General features: G+C 60.1%; 1 protein-coding gene across 1 annotated transcript; it reads right to left on the reverse strand.

Moving 5' to 3' along the window:
* Nucleotides 1–10,122: 10,122 nt before the first annotated feature.
* Nucleotides 10,123–18,222, reverse strand: TRIB1 (tribbles pseudokinase 1). The gene is made up of 3 exons (XM_060201559.1): nucleotides 17,685–18,222; nucleotides 14,986–15,278; nucleotides 10,123–12,288 (listed from the first exon to the last, which is right to left on the reverse strand). The coding sequence occupies exons 1-3, from the start codon at nucleotides 18,036–18,038 to the stop codon at nucleotides 11,823–11,825; spliced, it is 1,113 nt and encodes a 370-aa protein (XP_060057542.1). The 5' UTR covers nucleotides 18,039–18,222; the 3' UTR covers nucleotides 10,123–11,822.
* Between the last annotated feature and the right edge of the window lie 2,985 nt (nucleotides 18,223–21,207).

The raw sequence follows: 21,207 nt of genomic DNA on the forward strand, positions 1-21,207 counted from the left end.
GTGCTCTCCTGGTGTGTGGGGTTCACAGTCATGGTGTCTGTGCTCTCCTGGTGTGTGGGGTTCACAGTCATGGAGTCTGTGCTCTCCTGGTGTGTGGGGTTCACAGTCATGGTGTCTGTGCTCTCCTCCTGGTTTGTGGGGTTCACAGTCATGGTGTCTGTGCTCTCCTGGTGTGTGGGGTTCACAGTCATGGTGTCTGTGCTCTCCTGGTGTGTGGGGTTCACAGTCTTGGATTCTGTGCTCTCCTGGTTTGTGGGGTTCACAGTCTTGGATTCTGTGCTCTCCTGGTGTGTGGGGTTCACAGTCATGGTGTCTGTGCTCTCCTCTTGTGTGGGGTTCACAGTCATGGTGTCCGTGCTCTCCTCCTGGTGTGTGGGGTTCACAGTCATGTATTCTGTGCTCTCCTGGTATGTGGGGTTCACAGTCATGGTGTCTGTGTTCTTCTCGTGTCTGGGACCTGCTCTCTGCCCTGCTGCAGTCTGGCTTCCCATTCTGATGTCCTGTGCTAATTATGCAGGTCTTAGCTCACAAAATGTGTCAGGACGTAGCTGTGTAATCATTCGTGAGCTGTTTAATTATTTGTGAGAATTTCCTACTCGTATTTGTATTTTCCTGTTGTGTGATTATCCTCAATCCCTTGCTGGGGAGATTTTAGGGCAGGGATGCCTGCAAGGGTTCAGGCATGTGATCCCCTCATGGCAGCCACAGGAAGGCCATGGGACTGGGGTCTTTTTGTTTCTGGTTTCAGCACAAGGGGATAGGGAAGGAGGAGTTCCTAAGAAGGAAATAAGTATTAAGGGATAAAAGTGGGAGGACTTTTAAAAAGAGCAAGCTCCTTGGGCACTGGGGCCCAGCAGGACAGAGTCCGGAAATACCAGGAGAGGGTGTGAGTCCTGTCCAGCTGGGATTAGGTGAGGGGCAGAGGCAGGGGAGATCTGGCAGAGGCTCTTCTTCTCAGCACCCTCACCGGCCTGTGCATGAGAGAGCTGCTTGTTTTTCCTTCTGGGATTATCGCTGGGCTCGGTGCTGGCACTATGAATCTACTGTTTGGTGCTGTATAGGACAGACAGAAATTGAAAGAGCAGAGGGAGGGAGGGAGACGTGAGATCTGCTCCACGGCTTGTGACGTGCACCCCCCTGCAGGTGGGGGACGGGGGCTCAAACCCAGATCTTGGGGAGGTCCCTGCACTTAGTGCTGTGTGTCCTGGTCCGGCTGTGCGCCTCCTGGCCTCCAGCCACCTGCTTTGCACTGAACAAACATCTGTGTTCCTGCACAGTGCATTTCCATTCCTTTAAACTCTGTGCTTGTCCTGGAGGGCTCAGCTGACTCCCGTCTGTCTGTCTGTCTGTCTGTCTGAAGACTGAGGAAGACAGACGGGGACAGGGAAGTGATGGAACGCAGCACCCAGTGGGGTGGGGGCACCTGGGTGCTGCTCAGGGCAGCGGTGCACACTCCCTGACTCTCCCGGGCATCTTCATGGGCAGACGGCACCTCTGGGTCGAGCCTTCTGGCCTCCTCCCCCGGCCAGAGCCAGCTCCTGTGACCCACCCTGGCCCACCTCGGAAAGCCTGCATGCACGCTGCAGACTGGGGTCAGGGCGCAGGGTCCCGGGCTGGGGCCACATGTCTTCTCAAAGCCGCTCTCTCTTCACCACCAGACCGAGGCTGGGCTCCCAGCCTGGCGTGTGCCTCTCAGTGAGAAACACCAGGCGCCTCCTCATCTCGGCCCCTCCCTGCTGCCCACCCCCACAACTCCGGCAGCCACTGACTAGCCTGCCAGTCATGGGGTCTGGGCAGGTGACGTCACCCCCGCCTCCATATGGGGCTTTCTGGGGAGCTGCTCTCACTGGGTGGGTGCTGCTCTGTCATGGGTGACACCCAGGTTCAAGCCGGGTCCCTACCACACTGAGAAAGCCTCAGCTCTGTGGCCTCGATCTCTCTCTGTCTCAGTCACGTTCAATATCTCTCAGTCTTTCCAAATCTCTGTTTCCCTCTCCTTTCTCTCAATCCTTCTCTCAGTGTCTCAATCTCTCTCTCTCCACCTCCCTCCTTCTCTCCTTCTCTCTCAGCGTCTCCCTTCCTCTCTGTCTCTGTCTAGATGGCGACGGTGATGACCCATCTCCCTAGGGCTGCTGTCAGGGTGCAGTGAGCCTTGTCTGCAGAGCAGTGTGGCCCCCCGCACACCACCAGCGGGCTGTCCTGTTTCAGCCCCCAGCCCCCACATTTGCAGAGTGGCCCCTGCAGCACCTGGGAATTCTGGGCCTTTCTGGCCACCCTGCAGCAGGTGCCAGAAGCTGTGGTGAGACCCTGTGGCCCCACGCCCCTCTGTGACCACTCCACCCGCCAGCCCCAAGAGAGTTCTCGCTCCAGGGCAGGCAGTAAAGGTCCACCTGAGCCCCGCCCCCGCCGGGCCCCTGCCCAACAGTGCAAGTTCAGGCCATGCCACCTTGGGAGTGAGGACGTGGACCCACCGCCATGGCCCCTGTCACCCTCTGCAGCCCAGGAGAGGCCCAGTCGAACGCAGCTTCCTGCCCACCTCTTACCCTCATCCTCCCCAGCGTGAGCACAAAGGAGCTGCAGGGACAGACCCAGCGAGACCCTGCAGGGTATAGCAGGCACTCAGTGGGTATCTGTTGGCCTTCACTGTATTAGTGAATTATCAGCGACCCTCAAACTCATGAGGTAGGGGGCCAGGCGGTAGTGCAGCCGATTAAGCGCAGGTGGCGCAAAGCGCAAGGACCAGAGTCAGGATCCCGGTTCGAGCCCCTGGCTCCCACCTGCAGGGGAGTCGCTTCACAGGCGGAGAAGCAGGTCTGCAGGTGTCTGTCTCTCCCCCTCTGTCTTCCCCTCCTCTCTCCATTTCTCTCTGTCCTATCCAACAACAGCAACAACAATAGTAATAATAACCACAACAATAAAACAACAAGGGCAACAAAAGAGAAAATAAATATTTTTTTAAATTAATAAGTAAGTTTTAGGGAGTTGGGTGGTAGCGCAATGGATTAAGCTCATGTGGTGCAAAGTGCAAGGACTGGCGTAAGGATACTGGTTCGAGCCCCCGGCTCCCCACCTGCAGGGGAGTCACTTCACAGGCGGTGAAGCGGGTCTGCAGGTGTCTGGCTTTCTCTCCCCCTCTCTGTCTTCCCCTCCTCTCTCCATTTCTCTCTGTGCCATCCAACGACAGCAACAACAATAATAATAATAACTATATAATAATAATAACATAAATAATAATAATAACAACAATGATGGAACAACAAGGCCAACAAAAGGGGAAAAAATGGTCTCCAGGAGCAGTGGATTCGTGGTGTAGGCAGAGAGCCCCGGCAATAACCCCAGAGGCAAAAATAAATAAATAAATAAATAAATAAATCATGAGGTAACAGGGCTATAACTCTGCCCGTTCTCACCACCAGAGCCTGTGTCCCCACCCTGCAGAAGCTCCAGTGCTTCTCCCGAGGTCACAAAGGTGGGGTGACTGGCCTCTCTCTGGCGATCTGTCTGGATCTGTCTAGGGCGCCCTCTTTGCTACGGCCCCACCTGCTCTCCTTTCCCAGCCACACCCACACCTGTTACTACTCCCCAGTGTCCCTCGTTTCTCCTCTCCTCTCTCCGGTCCTGATGGAGCTGGAGTTCAGAGCCCTCTCCTCATCTTCCCCTAACATTTTCCCCTCCGGGAGTATAGACGAATTCCTTGTGGGATGCGGAAGGTGGAAGTTCTGGCTTCTGTAACTGAGCCACAACAGGGCTGCTTTGTAAGGAGAGGGCATCTGCAGGCTCATGCCGGACCCCTGGCTCAGGGTGGGGAGGGTGTGGAGAAGACATGGCCCCAGCTCAGAGACTGAGGCCAGCATGAGGCCCAGAATCAATTCATATTACTGATAACTTTTCTCTGGACCCAACTCTGTCACACCCCCATCCTATGGGGGTGCTAGTTCACAGTATAGTTGTCGACACACAAGTGCGGCCTCTCACCTCCCCTTCCCCCAGCCTGGGTCCTTTCCCACCCTCGTGCCCTACCACCCCTCCACCCCACCCCTCTCTCTCTCTCCCTCCTTCCCCAGAGGCCTTTGCTTCAGTGCCATACCCCACACTGTCCACTTTTTATCTCATGCTTCCCTGCTGCCTGTGCTTAACTACCACCTATGAGTGAGGCCACTCACTACTGGTCCTGCTCTCTCAGACTTGTCGCATTCGGTGTGATTCCTTTCAGTTCTGCCCAAGACGTAGCAAAGGAGGTGACCTCACCATTTTTAACAGCTGCATAGTGTTCCACTCTGTATACAGACCACAACTTGCTCAGCCACTTGTCTGTTGTTGGACACCTGGGTTGCTTCCAGGTTGTGGCTATTACAAATTGTGCTGCTAAGAACATATATGACCACAGATCTTTTTGGATGGGTGTGTTGGGTTCCTTCGGATCTGTCCCCAGGAGAGGAATTACAGGGTCACAGGGCAGGTCCACTTCTAGCCTCTGAGAGTTCTCCAGACTGCTCTCCACAGGAGGTGAACCCACTGGCATTCCCCCCAGCAGTGAGGAGGTTCCTCTGTCCCCATGGCCTCGCCAGCATGGCTGTTTCAGTCTTTTCTGGCATTCTCACAGGTGTGAGGAGTATCTCGCTGTTGCCTCCTCTCTGGGCACCAGGACTGCACCTGCTTCTGCACCTGCAGGGCTGAGACACTGGGGAGGCGGCAGGGCCGGCTGGGTTACAGAATCGCCCCTCTGGCTGCTGGGGGGGCATCCTGGCTGCAGCTCATGGGACTTGCTGGGCAAGACCAACCCCGCAGGCTGCATTCCGGGGCCAGCGCCAGGCCCTGAGTAATACTCTGCAGCCACCCTCTCCTGCCCTAATGTTTTTCTCACCTGCGGATTATGCCAGGTGAGGTCCAACCTGTGCACACCAGGAGAAACGCCCCTGGCAGGCACCTCCCTGGCCACCTGCGTGCACCCTGCACCCACAGCCGGGCAGGCTTCTTGGAGGAGGTGTGCACTGCTCGTTACCATACAGGCCCCTTGTGGGGGTCATGGGGTGCCCCTCCTGGGAACAGTCCCCCGGTTCTCCGCCATTGATCAGGCTGAACTAGACATTCTATTCTGCGTGGAGTGGGTGGGGAAGGTCCCCGCTGTCCTGTCTTGCAATCAGGAAGCAGAATTTGGCAACAAATGGTACCAGAATGATGATCGACTCCAAGCAACCTTGACTATTACTCAGATCACATTTCAGAGCTGATTTCCTTCCTTCCTTCCTTCCTTCCTTCCTTCCTTCCTTCCTTCCTTCCTCTCTTTCTTTATTTCTTTCATTTTTCTGTTCTTTTCTTTCTTTTTTTTTTTTTTTTTTACCAGAGCACTGTTCTGGCTGATGTTGGCACAGATGATTGAACCCAGGACACTGGAGACTCAGGCATGAGAGTCTCTTTGCATAACCATTATGCCATCTACCTCCACGCCAAGTTAAATTCTTAAAATAGACCACTGACTAAAAAGCCTAAAAGATTAAGAAAATGCATATAGGACATAGCCTGTCACCCTGGGTTAGACCAAAATTTTTTTATAACAGAAAAATACCTGAACTATAAAGGGAGAAAAAACTATTAGATAGGGTTTATTTTAAAGATATAAACAAGTCAGACAGTGGCACAGCTGGCAGAGTGCACACAACACCACACAAGGGGCTAGGATCAAACTCCCCACCTGCAGGGGAGCTCCCTGAGTGGTGGAGCAATGTGCAGGCCTCTCTCCCTCTCCCTCTCTCTCCCTTTCTCCCTCTCACACCATCAGAGACGGGCACAGGCCACACCACAGAGACAGACACAGGCTACACCATCAGATATGGGCACAGGCCACACCACAGAGACGGGCACTGGCTACACCATCAGAGACGGGCACAGGCCACACCACAGAGACAGACACAGGCTACACCATCGGAGATGGGCACAGGCTCAGTGCCCACAACAGACTCAGTGCCCACAACACTTCGCTGGCAAGTTTAGGCTGTGGAAACCATGGGCTGAAACCTCGGGTAACCAGCAATCATAGGCTTCCTGGCAAACACAGACACACAGCAAGGGGCCTCCCAACAAGAGCGACTGCAGAAAGAAGCCTCCATGGTCTGCGTCTGACCAGAGTGAGAGCACAGACAGGGAGACAACGAGGAGAACCACGCCATGAGGGATGCCGTCACTCTCCCCGCGTCACTGAGCAGGTGGTCATCCTGCCTGAGCATCCTCACCTGAGAGACAGGGACACCGCCCACCACGCAGACCTGCCAAGAACCCAACGGGGGCCGGGCGGTGGGGCACCTAGTCAAACCCATGTAGCACTACGCACGAGAAACCACAAAGGGACCCAGGTTCGAGCCCCCACTCCTCACCTATAGGGGGGTCGCTTCACAAGTGGTGAAGCAGGGCTGCAGATGTCTCTCTGTCTCCCCCTCCCCTCTCAATATCTCTCCTTCCTGTCCAGAAAATAGGAAAAATGGCCACAGGAGCAGTGGATTCATGATGCTGGCACCAAGCCCCAGTGAGAACCCTGCGGTTCCAGCATGACAGGCACAATGAAGATGTGCTGGGGCCAGGCGGTGGCGCGACCAGTTAAGCGCACATACCACCAAGCATAAGGACCCCAGTTCAAGCCCTGGCTCCCCACCTGCAGGCAGTGAAGCAGGTCTGCAGGTGTCTCTCTTTCTCTCTCCCTCTCTACCTCCCCCTCCTCTCTCAAGTTCTCTCTGTCCTAATAAAGATTAAACAGGAAAAAAAAAGAGGAAAAAGTGGCTGCCCGGAGCAGTGGATAAATAGTAGTGCCCCAATGACAACCCTGGTGGCAATAAAATAAAATCAATCACTACATCTCTCTCTTCTCTCACCTCTCTCCTGGGGAGCCAGACGGGCTGGTGAAGATACGGCACCTTTCTGTTTTTCAAGGAGGAAGGCTGATGACTCACTACAAACCTGCCTACCTTCACCGAGCCCAAGTCATGTTGCAAGACCGGCCCATCACCTGCTACCACAGAGCCTTTGTTTTCTGCCTCCAGGGTTATGGCTGGGGCTCAGGACCTGCACTACCAATCCACTGCTCCTGGAGGGTATCTTTTCCCATTGTTGTTGTTGCTGCTGCTATTGTTGTTGGACAGGACAGAGAGAAATCGGAGAGGAGGGGAAGACAGACAGAGGGAGAGAAAGACAGACACCTGCAGACCTGCTTCACCACTTGTGAAGCAACCCTCTCACAGGTGAGGAGCAGGGGCTCGAACCGGGATCCTCGCGCCGGTCCTTGTGCTTAGTACTAGGTGCACTTAACCCGCTGTGCCACCGCCCGGCCTCCGCCACAATGCCTTTTACAAGGAGGATGACCAAGGCAGCTGGTCAGTGGCCTGAGCCCAGTTTTCACAGGAAACACAGAGTCACTACTGTAGTTAGCCTGACAAAGCCGGTCGTCGGAGCTGCTGTCTGCAGACACGGGGGTCAACAGCATCGCTCCGTCCCGAGGTGATCAGAGGCCCCGGGGCAGGCGTGCTTGTTCGTGCCAGGCGCAACATCTCCACGCCTGTGCTCGTGGCTCTCTGACCGCGGGAATCTTAGGGCCGCAGCCTCTAGAGGGTCTTCAGCCAGCCAGCCCCTCACACCACCCGTCGTGCCCCACAGTCAGCCGTCCTTGCGTCCATGGCCACACTCCCCTACCGCCCAGACACACCCATCCATCCACGCACCCACGTCGGCACAGGGCCCTGTCCTTGCTGTAGGCTCTGTCCCGAGTGCTGGGCCGGGGGGAGGAATAACAGCTGCTCACGGACTCTGGCCTCATGGAGCGCCCTACACTGAGCTCCCACTGGCTTTCAGCCGCCTGCTGCCCAGCGCCAGGCACACGGTAGTCGGCACACAGTAGAGGTGGTTAGGCAATGCGTCTGTGTCCTTCAGTGATGTTCCCACCTTCATGAACTGATAACCGGTTTTGTTTCACAGTGATCGAGGAGATGAGAGAATCAGTCCTTGTATCTGTCCTGATCATCTTAAATTACTATGCTTGCCAGAGGACTTGGTGTGTCTCTGTGCTGACAACAACATCACAGTCCAGAGACCCAAGTTCATGGCCCAGCTCTGAAGTGCTTATTCCCGAGAGGCCGCAGAAGGACACTTGAACCTGTTTTCTCCTGTGTGACAGGGAGCAAACAGGATTTGTCTTGTCTTGTTTTTCACTTGACTAGTCTAAATGTCAAAGGAGAGGAGGTGTGTGTAAGATACTGAAGAGGGAGGAAGAAGAAGAGTCTGGCTCCTCGAGCATCAGGAGTAAGAGGTCCCTGAGATGTTACAGCCGGCGACGACTTCTCCAAATGAAGCCACATGGGAAACAAAGGCAAACAAGTGACCCACTCCGCTCCAGAGCTCAGAACGCCACCAGGCGCAGCTGCCCCAGATCTGTCCCACCTCCAAAGAGACTAAACGCATGGAATTGTGGTATCACATGCTGCCCAGCCAATCCTGACCCACATTTCTCTTTGCCTGGTGCATGTAACAACAGTACAAAGAGGTGTTGTAACACTAATTGCTCGTGACATTTTGAAATCCTCAGATTAATGGCTTGTCCAAAGTATTACCCTTACTATAATGCCCTGGGAGGCATGCTGAACCTCTCTGAGCTCCTCAGAGTCCAGAGAAAGTCCAACGTTCTGAGGCCGCAGAGACACTACTCAGGGGACAGCCTAATAACCCTGCGCTCCTAAGCAGCCTGGGCACCTGGCCTCCAGCCACAAAGCCGCCAATGTGCTTTCTCCGTCTCTTTGCTTAATTCCAGGGCCACGGCCTCAGCGGCACTGGCTTTGGTGCTAGAGGTCCGTTTTCCTGAACGGCCTCAGCCTGGGTTGTAGAAAAAGCCAATTGTGTCATCTGCAATTCCAATTTTTTTTTAGCCCTTTTAAAAAATGTTTTTCATTATCTTTATTTATTTAACAGAGACAACCAGAAATTGAGAGGAAAAGAGAGATATAGAGGAAGAGACAGAGAGAGATACCTGCAGCCCTGCTTCACCACTCCTGAAGCTTTCCCCCTGCAGGTGGGGAACAGGGAGGCTTAAACCCGGATCCTTGTGCACTGTGATGTGCTTAGCCAGGTGGCCACCGCCCGGCCCCTGCAAAGTCTACATGGCTCTTCATGCTAGCCTGGAGTTCATGGCCTAGTCACTATACTAACCCCAACCATGACGAGTTACAGGTTCCGTCCCGTGGTGTCGCCATACAGGGCCACCCATGAGACACCGAGTCCTGGCCAAGCTTGGGTTTCTTGGCCTGGCTGTTGGCTACACAAGTGTTTCATTTCTGAAAATCCCGAGCTACACGCCAGTCTGCACACGTTTCTGCTGTTGTTATACTCACAAAATAAGGGGTCTTTCTGGTTGTTGCTGCTATCGCTTGCCAGAGCTACCTGCACGACTCCACCGTTCCTGGAATCCATTTTTGACAGAGGGGACAGTCGTGGGCGACACTGCTCCACCACTGTGAAGCTTCCCTGCTCTGGGTGGGAGTCAGAGGCGTGGACGCAGGTGCCTGTGTGAGCTGACGTGAGACTGCTGGGGAGCCACCAGCAGTTCTAGGGACGGGTGTTTTCAACAGTAGCTCCTCACTTCATGCAGAAGATTCTGCTGCGAGAATCTCCAGGCCTAATTAAATCAAAACCACTAGCTTCCTCTGTCACTTAGGCTTTTCCTTCATCTCCGTTTTCACACTTACAGGAAGAAAGGAAATGCCTCAGTCAGTCATCGGAATCAGGCCCAGTGGAGGGTGGCAGCTCTGACAGGAACGCCTGGGCCCCTCCAGGTACAAGAGGCTCGTGCGTGTTTTCCCTGCACTGTCTCCATGGGGGCCCCAAAGCACCCAGGGCTAGAGAGATTCCCGGACCCCTGTCCTGCTCACTCATATTCCTCCACACGTTACCTCTTCTTCAGCTTGACGCTGCCAAGCTGACCTCACCCATCAGAACTACGTGCCCACTTCAGTGGGAAACGTCAAGGGCTGCGACCTGCCACAGGTCACGTGCTGACCACGCTGCTGACCCCCGTCCCGGGAGACGCCAAGGGCCCAGGCCCGAGACCTCTGCATCTCCAGCCACTGGGCTGGAAAGAAGTTCACTGTGCCTATTTACAAAACCAGATTTATTAAAATGTCTCTACAAGCCACAAACAGCCGTCCCGCTGTTCACATGCTCACACATGTACGGGAAGTGTCCCGAGATTTCCCGCCAGAGCCCCAGCTGGGTAGTGTCTCACAGATACGGTCGCCGGCAGCCATAGCTTCTTGTCCTCCCTCTCCACGAGCGGGTCCCGTGACTCCATCCAAAAGACTGCCGACAGTCATTCACATTCACGTGGTCTCAGACATGCAGGTTATTCAGACAGACAGACACAGACAACACAGCAAGCCTCCAAGCCAAAAACAAGAAAACATCAGACATCAGTAGAAAAGGTAAATCTATGTACAAGGTCCACAGTCCATGAGGTATCCACGGCGTTCTCACGTGCGCCAGCAGTGTGCCAAGGCGTAACCCTTGAGGATGAGTGCCTGGTTTTGTGCCGTTTCTCAAAAATACAGCATTTTGGTTTACCCGTCTGACCACCTGGTTTCAGTGCTGTCCACGACATTCACCGGGATTTCCATCCCTGCTTGTTTTGTTTGGAGATAGTGGTTTCTCTGACAAGCCCCATCTCTCGTAGGTAGCGAGCTCCCATCTCTGGGACATTCAAGCAGAGGCTGGAATCCCACTTGTGAAGGAGACTGGAGGGGGGCATGACTCTGCCTTGGGAGGGGCAGATGGGGAGACTTGGGATAGGCAGCTTTCAGAGTCCCCTCTGGCTGCAGAGACCTGGGGCCATTCACTCCAGGTGCTGATGGCCCAGGTGGATTCCTAAGCAACGCATTTGTAAAACAAACAAGCCATCATGCAAAACTGCAGACACACAGACTAGCCAGACCGACAACTAACGCCTGGGAAGCCGGTCTGGGAGTCCTGCAGACGTCCACAGGCCCCCACTCCTCAAGCACACCTGCTCCTGGCAGAGGGGAGGGTCTCTTCACCTTTCTCCTCCTAGACAGAAGGCTTCACCCTGAGAAGGTCTCGGAGGAGGAAAGGAGTGAAGAGGGTGAACACTGACACGGGGGGCAGGGGGGCCCTTGAGTTCTCTGAGCTCTGCAAGGCCCAAGAGTTCAGCTCCTCTGTGAGAATCGCCCCACACTGTTCCATGGTGAACGCTTTTTACGTTAAGGAGCTGGGGAACATTCCAAGGTCAGAAAGAAGCCGTCAGTCCATGAGAGCTTGGCAGGCAAAGGAAGAAGTTCTGGGTTTACGCGGGCGTCTGCTCCCAGACTACTGCTGCACAGACGGGGCAGAATCATTGGCAGATGTGGGTGTGAAGACCGGCTGAGGCTTAAACCAAACCGGGGGATGGAAGGACTTCCTGGTCAGGGAAGCTGAACCGGCAGAAGCCAGCTGCCCAAGAGGAGTCTGGTAAGGGCAGGTTTACGGCCTGGGTTATTCAGGGCCAATAAGCAGGGTCACTGCCCACAATGCCACGGTATGGTTCCCTTCCTCTACCCTTCAGAACATTCCAGCTCGCTGCTCCTGGCTGTGTGCATTGGGGGGTCCAGACTGCCACCTGCCAAGGATTCCAGGCCGTTGAGACCGAGAAGGCCGGTCTTCACAACAAGCAGGAGGGGCACCGTGCTGAGCTCCCCAGTGACAGCCTTCACGCCGCCCCCGTGGCTGGTGCCACACAACAGCCTGCCCTTCAGAAACAGCAGTGCCTGTGTGAGAAAGATGAGGTTCCTGAGGTTCTGGGATCAGCAGAAGAAGGAACTGACGTCACCGTCCTCCCGGTACTCTGGAACAACCTGGTCAAAAGTCCCTATTTCTGAGTCGCTGTAGCCAGGTTCCAGGACAGACTCAAACCAGGGATGCAGCAAGATCTCCGGGGCTGTGAGCCTCTCGGCAGGTTCCCGCCTCAGGAGGCTGCGGATCAGGCACCTGGCTTTGGGGGACACGTGGTCAGGGACACAGAACTGTCCGCGCCGGATTTTGGAGAAGAGGGTGCTAGGGTCCGAGTCATGGAAAGGGTAGCGCCCCACCAAGAGGGTGTACAGCATGACCCCCAGGCTCCAGACGTCCGCCGCCCTCCCCGAGTAGGAGCCCGTGGTGTTGAGGATCTCGGGGCTCACGTAGGCTGGGCAGCCATGCTTGTCCGATAGGGCGTCGTCCTCCCCCTTGACAATGTGTGTGTCTTCCAGACTCTCCAGCCGCAGCTGGTTCCTGCGCAGGAGAGAGAGAGAGAGGGAGGGAGGGAAGCCACCGTTACTTCGTTACTTCAGTAACTTCGGAGCAGCTGTGGTGAGCGGCGTGAGGCCGTCCCGGAAGTGGCAGCTGTGGCAGGGACAGCCAAGGCAGGGAAGGTTGGCTACCCCGCGGTCCGCTGAGCAGTGCCCTGTCCCCTCCCAGCTCTGGGCATTTCACAAACTGTAATCAGCATTTGCAAAGCATCAGGAGCACATCTGGGGTGGAGGGTATGATGCAAAGCTCCAAACACAACTCATGAGAAAGAGCCCAACAAGAATTACACAACTGACAACGTGCACATTGCAGAAGTGGGAGCCTGTCTCCAGGGACCTGTGGTCGCGTCCGTGAAAGCTGTCAGGACAGGCTTGTCGCCCTGCAAGTGAAGCCCAGCCTCTGGCAGTAGCTCTCTGGGCTACCGGAACCCATATTCTTTTTCTTTCTACTTTATTTTTTTTGACAGGACAGAGAGGAATCAAGAAAGAAGGGGGAGATAGGGAGGGAGAAAGACAGCTCATGAAGCACCCCTGCAGGTGAGGGCGGGGGCGGGACCCAGATCCTCATACATGGGTCTCCTGGCCCCTTTGAACCCACACAGTCATGCAATATGGACCCGGCGTCACTGTGACGGCACAGAGGGAGCCGTCTGCATGGGCCCTGGCAGTGGAACCCAGGTGGGAGAGGGCTGAGAGACGTCCATCCCTCTGGCCACGGAGAACCCTCAGCCTGGGGGAGAGAGAGACTGGGTGAGGCCACAGCAGCAGCTATTGGGGGGGGAGCCAGTGACACCTGCGCACGTTTCCTCAGGTTACAAGTCTAGTCTCCTCAGTGGAGGGCAAGTGCTCCACCGAGGCCCAATCTTCAGTCACCAGGATAGCTCAGAACCCAGCACTCCAGCCCCCAGCAGCTGCGAGCACCCCTCCCTGCTCAGCCACTGCCCCAGAGGTCTGCCTGCTGCTGCCTCCTCCCCTCCACCCCTCCTCCTGCCTTCCTGTCCCCGGGAGTGTAGGATGCATGTGCTAACTTCAGTATGTCCTCAGCGTGACCTCCCTGTCGTTATGTAAAATGCCCATTGGTTCTGTAAACGGAAAATATGACTCAACCCACACGACCAACCCGATTGGCCACTGAGGCACTAAAACCCTGCACCTGTGCCTGGACGACTGATGCGTCAGCCAGCCACTGCTTACTTAACCCCTGGGTTGCCAAACTCCACGCACACGAGACTCTCCTGTGCAACGCACGTTTCAAAAGCTCGCAGGGGTGTGTAAGGCGTGTTTCAGAAAACACAACACCCAGCAGAGAAGCATGTTCCAGGAATTGGAAACCTCTTCATTGCAAACATTGTCTTTGCTAATCAGTGTGTTCCAACAGCCGTTGCGCGATCAGACGCAGAGCCTGCTCTGTCACAGGCTGATCCCACCCGCTCTCACAGAACTGGGGAGGTGACGAAAATACAGCTGGGGTAGCCCTGCATGCAGCCCCACAACACACTGGGGCGCCCCTGCCACTCCAGCTCTGCTCTCAAGCCTCGCAAACTCAGGTCAGGTGAGGGACCCAGTGGCCGCACAGTCGGCAGATGTGCAGACTTTATCTCAGGCATGAGGACCCAGGTTCAAGCCCCTACTGCTTTGTTTGACAAGCTGCGCAGTAAAGTTGCAGGTCTCTGCCTCCCCCTCCCTCCCCCCTCCTCTCTCCCTCCCTTGCCCTCTCCTCTCTCCCTCCCTCTCCCCTCTCCCTCCCTCCCCCTTTCCCCTCTCCTCTCCCTCCCTCTCCCCCTCCCTCCCTCCCCTCTCCATCCCTTTCCCTCTCCCCTCTTCCCCCCTCTCCCTCTCCCTCCCCTCTCCCCCCTCCCCCCTCCCTCTCTTCTCTCAGTTCTTCACTGTCTCTATCAAGAAAGGAAAAGCAGAGGAAAGGAGCCGTCAGATCTGTCCTGTGGGTACCAAGTTCCAGAAATGCCTGGTGGCAATTAAAGAGCCTCCACCAGGCCCGGTCTATCTGTCCTGCAGCTTTCTGAGTGGTCTTTTCTGAAACCTCAGCCCTGAGCGCTACTGTCTTCATCCCTCGGCCTCTTATCAGGCCCATCTTCTCCTCTGAGGTAAGCCGGGATCTATATTTAGCAAGCAGCTCCAACCGACTTCTATTTATTATGTGGCTATTTTCTGAAGATGTGCTCCCCAAGTCACACTGGAATGTAGAGGAAGGGTGTGGAGGGGGAAGAGGCCCGTGCGGGAGAAGCTCCGCACAGTGGGGCGGGCGAGAATCTGCTGAGTCCAGGCTGCGTGGCACCTCTGAAGCAGACAGCACAGAGACCCAGCGAGCGCCAGCAGCTTCCAGCAGCGTCTTCAGGGGAGACTCTGGAGAGCCAGGCCTTCTGAGAGGACCCCTCAGGAAACAGGCCTCCGCAGGGGAGGGAGCAGGGAAGACAGGGACACCTCCTGCACTTGTCTTGAAAGGACACCTCATGGTGTGCGGCCAGTGTCCCCAGCCACATGCAGAGATGCAAGAGCAAAGCCACCTTGGCTGTGGCCCCCAGGACAGGACGTCTAAACTGCAAGTCTTGGGCAATGAGCCCCAGTTTCATTTTGCGCCCACACACCGAGCCCAGCTGCTCAATGTGCACCTCTGCTTTGGTCGCAGAGGCCACTGAGGCCCAGTGACGGCGGCCTGGCTCACCTCTCCTCCGTGGAGAAGACGAACTTCCTGAGCTTCAGGTCCCCCAGCACCACGGCCGACTGGTGGCAGTGGGCCACGGCAGACACAATCTGCTTGAAGAGCCGGGCAGCCTCTTCCTCACGCAGCCTCTTGCGGCTTCGCACATAGGAGTGCATGTCCCCAAAGTCCCTCTCAAAGAAGACGTAGGCCTTGGCGTCCCCAAGGATCACCTCCACGATGCCAGTGATGTTCCTGTGTGAGGGCAGCTGGGCGTAGGGCCGGATCCTGTCCTGGTAGTGCTTAATGGGGAACACCTGCAGAGACAAGGCAAGTTGAGGCGGCCGGAGCAGAGGCTGCCACCCAGACGCCCCACCGGCTAAGCTTCTGGGCCACGGAGCCGCCGTGCCGCTAAGTTCCTTCATCCACCGTCCACCCTGCTATCTCTGCCGCCCCACGTTATGCATCCTGGCAGTCGCCTGTACCCCAGAACAGCAGCACCAGGGGCTCTGGGATAATGAGTACCCCAGGGTTGACATACAAATGGTTTGCCAAGTGCTGCTCACCCACCCCATCTCTGGTCTCCTCACCTCTTGTCTACACACACACACACACACACACACACACTCATATACACTCACACATGCGCACACATGGACACTCATACACGCACACTCACACACACTCACATACACTCACACACGCACACTCACATATACTCATATGCACGCACTGACACAAACGCACACACACTCTCACACGCACACACACTCACACACAGATGCACACTCACACACATGCACACACTCATGCACACTCACACACACACTCACACACACATACACACTCACACGCACAGACTGAGCCGGGCGTGCATTTATACCCCGGGTCCACAAGGGCCCCAGCCCCAGAGCTGAGCCCCCAAGTGCTCCCCACCCCCGCCTTTGTCGTAAAAGGTTCCCCCTCCTCCTGGAAGCACATGACTTCCCGCAGACCCGCATGCTTGGCAGGCGAGAACACAGGACACGCTCATTCCCAGGCAGAGGCCAGAGAGCAGCCGACCTCGGCATTAGTCAGGGGCATTAGTGATGGAGGCCGGAACAGCTCAGACTTGAGCGACCTGCAAGCCTGACTCGGGTGGAGGCAGCCTGGAGCTCACATTCTCACAGATGGGCTGAGGTCCTCTCTGGGCTTGCTTTTCTTTCTGTCTTTTTTTCTTTCTTTTTCAACCCTCCCTCCACCCCCATCCCCACCCGGCTTGAGAAATGGGTGCTGTGACCTCGAAGAAGCTGGCTGGTCTCCTGAAAGACCTCTTGTTTAGTCGGTTACTCATATCCTAGACTCAACTGGAAACGGTGACACACGGCTGTCACATCTGGATTCAGCTATTATCTGCCGGAGGCACTGGACCAGGTTGCACAATGGCCAGACCCACCCCACCTCTGAGGCTCTGGCACCCAACAAACAAACACAGAAAAGATAAGTTCTCCGCTGGTCCCCTCCTCTCACCCCGTTCCACAACCCACACAACCTCTTCCCTCCAAAGCTCCCAGACTCCTGACAAAGACTTTCTCCTCAACTGTGAAAGCCAGTACTTGGGCTCTAGCTCCTTCAGACGGGACAGTAGGTGGCAGCAACCAGCAGCAGGCTGGAGGCTGGGAGGGGGCTCGGGGCCACAAGGCGACCCCAAGCCCTGGGGGGCGGGAAGCCCTGCCTTGGGGTGCCGACAGACTGCTAGGAGGCCTGGGGGAAGCCGGGGGACACAGGAGTCGGCCTCCAAGAGGCGCCTTCCCCTCCCGGTGGAATCCCCCACGCTTTAGGAGAAAGTGGCTGGAAAAGCAAGAATGGAGCAAGGGATCTGCCACACCCCCGGCGGACAGAGCCCCCTCCCTGGCGGGGTTCTCCCTGCTCCAGTCCCAGCAGTCACCCTGACATCCCAGCTCCAGGGGTCTCCACCTGGGGCCCAGCCGCAGCCTTGAAAGTCCAGCGAGTCTGCCAGCTGCTCCAGGGCCCAAAGGGGTCGCCCCATTCTGGGACCAGAGGAGGGGCGAAGAGAGAGCAGGGGCTGGGACCCGGCCCAAGGCAACCTACGTGCCACACAGCCACCGGGTGAAACAAGGAGTCCGCTGGGGGCCCTGCCTTGGGGTGCCCAGGACAAGCTCCTGCAAAGCCTGTGGGGAGCCGGGGACGGGAGTGGGCCTCCAGGAGGTGCCTTCCCTGTGAGCCGAACGCCAAGTCCCTCGGCCCAAACCCCCCAGGCCATCCTATCCCAAACCTATCAGAGACCAGCCCCCAAGGGTGACCTTGGTCAGAGACTGGCCCCCCAAGGGTGAGCTTGGTCACACACCCAAAGGTGAGCTCGTTCAGACAAATCCCTCAAAGGCGATCTCGGTCGGACACCGGCACCCAAGGGTGAGCTCAGAGAAAACCCCCCAAGGTGAGCTCCGCAGACACCGGCACCCAGGGGTGAGCTCGGCCAGTGCCCCCAAGGTGAACTCGGCAGACACCAGCACCCAAGGGTGAGCTCGGCCAGTGCCCCCAAGGTGAGCTCGGCAGACACCGGCACCCAGGGGTGAGCTCGGCCAGTGCCCCCAAGGTGAGCTCGGCAGACACCGGCACCCAAGGGTGAGCTCGGCCAGTGCCCCCAAGGTGAGCTCGGCAGACAAAGCCGTGCGGGGCACCTGCGCCCCTGCCGCCGCCGCCGCCCCGGCGCCCGCGCCCACCTTGCAGCGCAGCTCGCGGCCCGTGTGGATGCACAGCGCCCGGGACACATGGTCGCGCTCGGCCAGGGGCAGCAGCAGGTAGCCGGCCAGGCGGCAGGGCCCGGGCGCGCTCCCGGAGGCGCGGCCGGCGGCGGGGGCGGCGGGGGCGGCGGGAGGGGGCGGCGGGCCGCAGGGCGAGCCGGGGGGGCTCAGGCAGTCGGGGGGCGCGGCGCACTCGGACAGGCGCGGGCACTTGGCCGCCGGCGCCCCCGCGTCGTCGGGGTCCAGCAGGCGCTTGGCCGGGGCGGCCCGGGCGGCCGGGAGCAGCAGGGCAGGGCCGCGGGGCTGCGAGGCGCCGCTCCCGGTGGAGCGCATCCCGGCCTGGGGCGGGGCGGCCCCGGGTCCGCGCCGGAGCCACTAGTCCCGCGGGGCGCGCGTCGCAGGAGCCGGGGCCGCACGGAGACTCGCCGGCCGGGGTCCGAGGGGCTGCGGGGCCAGGTGCCCGCGGGCACGGCCGCTGTGGTCGCCGCAGCCGGCGGAGCGGGCACGACGTCTGCGGGCCCCGGGTCTCGGGTCCAGGCCGGCTAGGAGTTTCAGGCGGCACCGGGTCCCGGGTTCCAAGTGGCACCGGGTTCCAGGCGGCTAAGAATTCCAGGCGGCACCGGGTCCTGGGTTCCAAGTGGCACTGGGTTCCAGGCGGCTAAGAATTCCAGGCGGCTCCGGGTCCAAGCGGCACCGGGTCCCGGGTTCCAAGTGACACCGGGTTCCAGGCGGCTAAGAATTCCAGGCGGCTCCGGGTCCAGGCGGCTAAGAATTCCAGGCGGCTCCGGGTCCAGGCTGCACCGGGTCCCGGGTTCCAAGTGGCACCGGGTTCCAGGCGGCTCCGGGTCCCGGCGGCTCCGGGTCCAGGCGGCACCGGGTCCCGGGTTCCAAGTGGCACTGGGTTCCAGGCGGCTAAGAGTTCCAATGGCTCCGGGTCCCCAGGGCCAGGCGGCTAAGAATTCCAGGCGGCTCCGGGTCCCGGCGGCTCCGGGTCCAGGCGGCGAGGGCACCCGAGCTAGCGCGCCCCTTGGAGGCAGGTCACAGCGACTCTCCGCAGCGCGGACGGCCCAGGCTCGGAGCTCCGGGTGCGAGCGCCACCCGGGGAGACTGAGCGGAGCACCCGGCCGCCCCGCCCCGCCCCGCCCCGCCCCGCCCCGCCGCCCGGTGACTCACGCCGAGCGCTCACTCGCCGGCCGCCTGTGTAAACACATGGAAGCGGGTTGTGCAACGAGGCGGCCGAGGAGCCGGGCGGGCGGGCACCCGGCGGGCGGGAGAAGGAGGGGCGGGCCGGGCCCGGACACCCGGAGGGGGGGCGGCGCAGCCGGGGCGGGAAGGTCGTGACGTCAAGACGGGGCGGGGCCTGGAAGCGGGCAATGATTGGTGCGCGGGGACACAGGCGCTGATTGGTGAGCGGGTAGCAGGCGCTGATTGGTGCGCTGGGATAGTGGACGCCCATTGGTGCGCGCTCCCCATTCACTCCTAGCACAATGGGCTGCGGGCGCGCGCTTGGGCCCTGAGCCGGCCGCTACTCCCGCAGTGCGGGGTCCCTGCACCTCCACTCCGCCCGGGTCCCCCCTGCACCCCCACTCCGCCCGGGTCCCCCCTGCACCCCCACTCCGCCCGGGTCCCCCTTGCACCTCCACTCCGCCCGGGTCCCCCCTGCACCCCCACTCCGCCCGGGTCCCCTCTGCACCCCCACTCCGCCCGGGTCCCCCCTGCACCCCCACTCCGCCCGGGTGCCCCCTGCACCCCCACTCCGCCCGGGTCCCCCCTGCACCTCCACTCCGCCCGGGTCCCCCCTGCACCCCCACTCCGCCCGGGTCCCCCCTGCACCCCCACTCCGCCCGGGTCCCCCCTGCACCTCCACTCCGCCCGGGTCCCCCCTGCACCCCCACTCCGCCCGGGTCCCCCCTGCACCCCCACTCCGCACGGGTCCCCCCTGCACCCCCACTCCGCCCGGGTCCCCTCTGCACCCCCACTCCGCCCGGGTCCCCCCTGCACCCCCACTCCGCCCGGGTCCCCCCTGCACCCCCACTCCGCCCGGGTCCCCTCTGCACCCCCACTCCGCCCGGGTCCCCCCTGCACCCCCACTCCGCCCGGGTCCCCCCTGCACCCCCACTCCGCCCGGGTCCCCCCTGCACCTCCACTCCGCCCGGGTCCCCCCTGCACCCCCACTCCGCCCGGGTCCCCCCTGCACCCCCACTCCGCCCGGGTCCCCCCTGCACCTCCACTCCGCCCGGGTCCCCCCTGCACCCCCACTCCGCCCGGGTCCCCCCTGCACCCCCACTCCGCCCGGGTCCCCCCTGCACCTCCACTCCGCCCGGGTCCCCCCTGCACCTCCACTCCGCCCGGGTCCCCCCTGCACCTCCACTCCGCCCGGGTCCCCCCTGCACCTCCACTCCGCCCGGGTCCCCCCTGCACCCCCACTCCGCCCGGGTCCCCCCTGCACACCCACTCCTCCCGGGTCCACCCTGCACCCCCACTCCGCCCCGGGTCCCCCCTGCACCTCCACTCCGCCCGGGTCCCCCCTGCACCTCCACTCCGCCCGGGTCCCCCCTGCACCTCCACTCCGCCCGGGTCCCCTCTGCACCCCCACTCCGCCCCGGGTCCCCCCTGCACCTCCACTCCGCCCGGGTCCCCTCTGCACCCCCACTCCGCCCGGGTCCCCTCTGCACCTCCACTCCGCCCGGGTCCCCCCTGCACCCCCACTCCGCCCGAGTCCCCCCTGCACCTCCACTCCGCCCCGGGTCCCCCCTGCACCTCCACTCTGCCCGGGTCGCCTCTGCACCTCCACTCCGCCCCGGGTCCCCCCTGCACCCCCACTCCGCCCGGGTCCCCTCTGCACCTCCACTCCGCCCCGGGTCCCCCCTGCACCTCCACTCCGCCCGGGTCCCCCCTGCACCTCCACTCCGCCCAGGTCCCCCCTGCACCTCCACTCCTCCCGGGTCCCCCCTGCACCCCCACTCCGCCCGGGTCCCCCCTGCACCTCCACTCCGCCCGGGTCCCCCCAGCACCCCCACTCCGCCCGGGTCCCACCCCCCTGCACCCCCACTCTGCCCGGGTCCCCCCTGCACCCCCACTCCGCCCGAGTCCCCCCTGCACCTCCACTCCGCCCGGGTCCCCCCTGCACCCCCACTCCGCCCGGGTCCCACCCCCCTGCACCTCCACTCCGCCCGGGTCCCACCCCCCTGCACCCCCACTCTGCCCGGGTCCCCCCTGCACCCCCACTCCGCCCGGGTCCCCCCAGCACCCCCACTCCGCCCGGGTCCCACCCCCCTGCACCTCCACTCCGCCCGGGTCCCACCCCCCTGCACCCCCACTCTGCCCGGGTCCCCCCTGCACCCCCACTCCGCCCGAGTCCCCCCTGCACCTCCACTCCGCCCCGGGTCCCCCCTGCACCTCCACTCCGCCCAGGTCCCCCCTGCACCTCCACTCCGCCCGGGTCCCCCCTGCACCCCCACTCCGCCCGGGTCCCCTCTGCACCTCCACTCCGCCCCGGGTC

This window comes from Erinaceus europaeus, chromosome 1 (genome assembly GCF_950295315.1).
Source record: "Erinaceus europaeus chromosome 1, mEriEur2.1, whole genome shotgun sequence".
In the NCBI taxonomy this organism is placed as follows: domain Eukaryota; kingdom Metazoa; phylum Chordata; class Mammalia; order Eulipotyphla; family Erinaceidae; genus Erinaceus; species Erinaceus europaeus.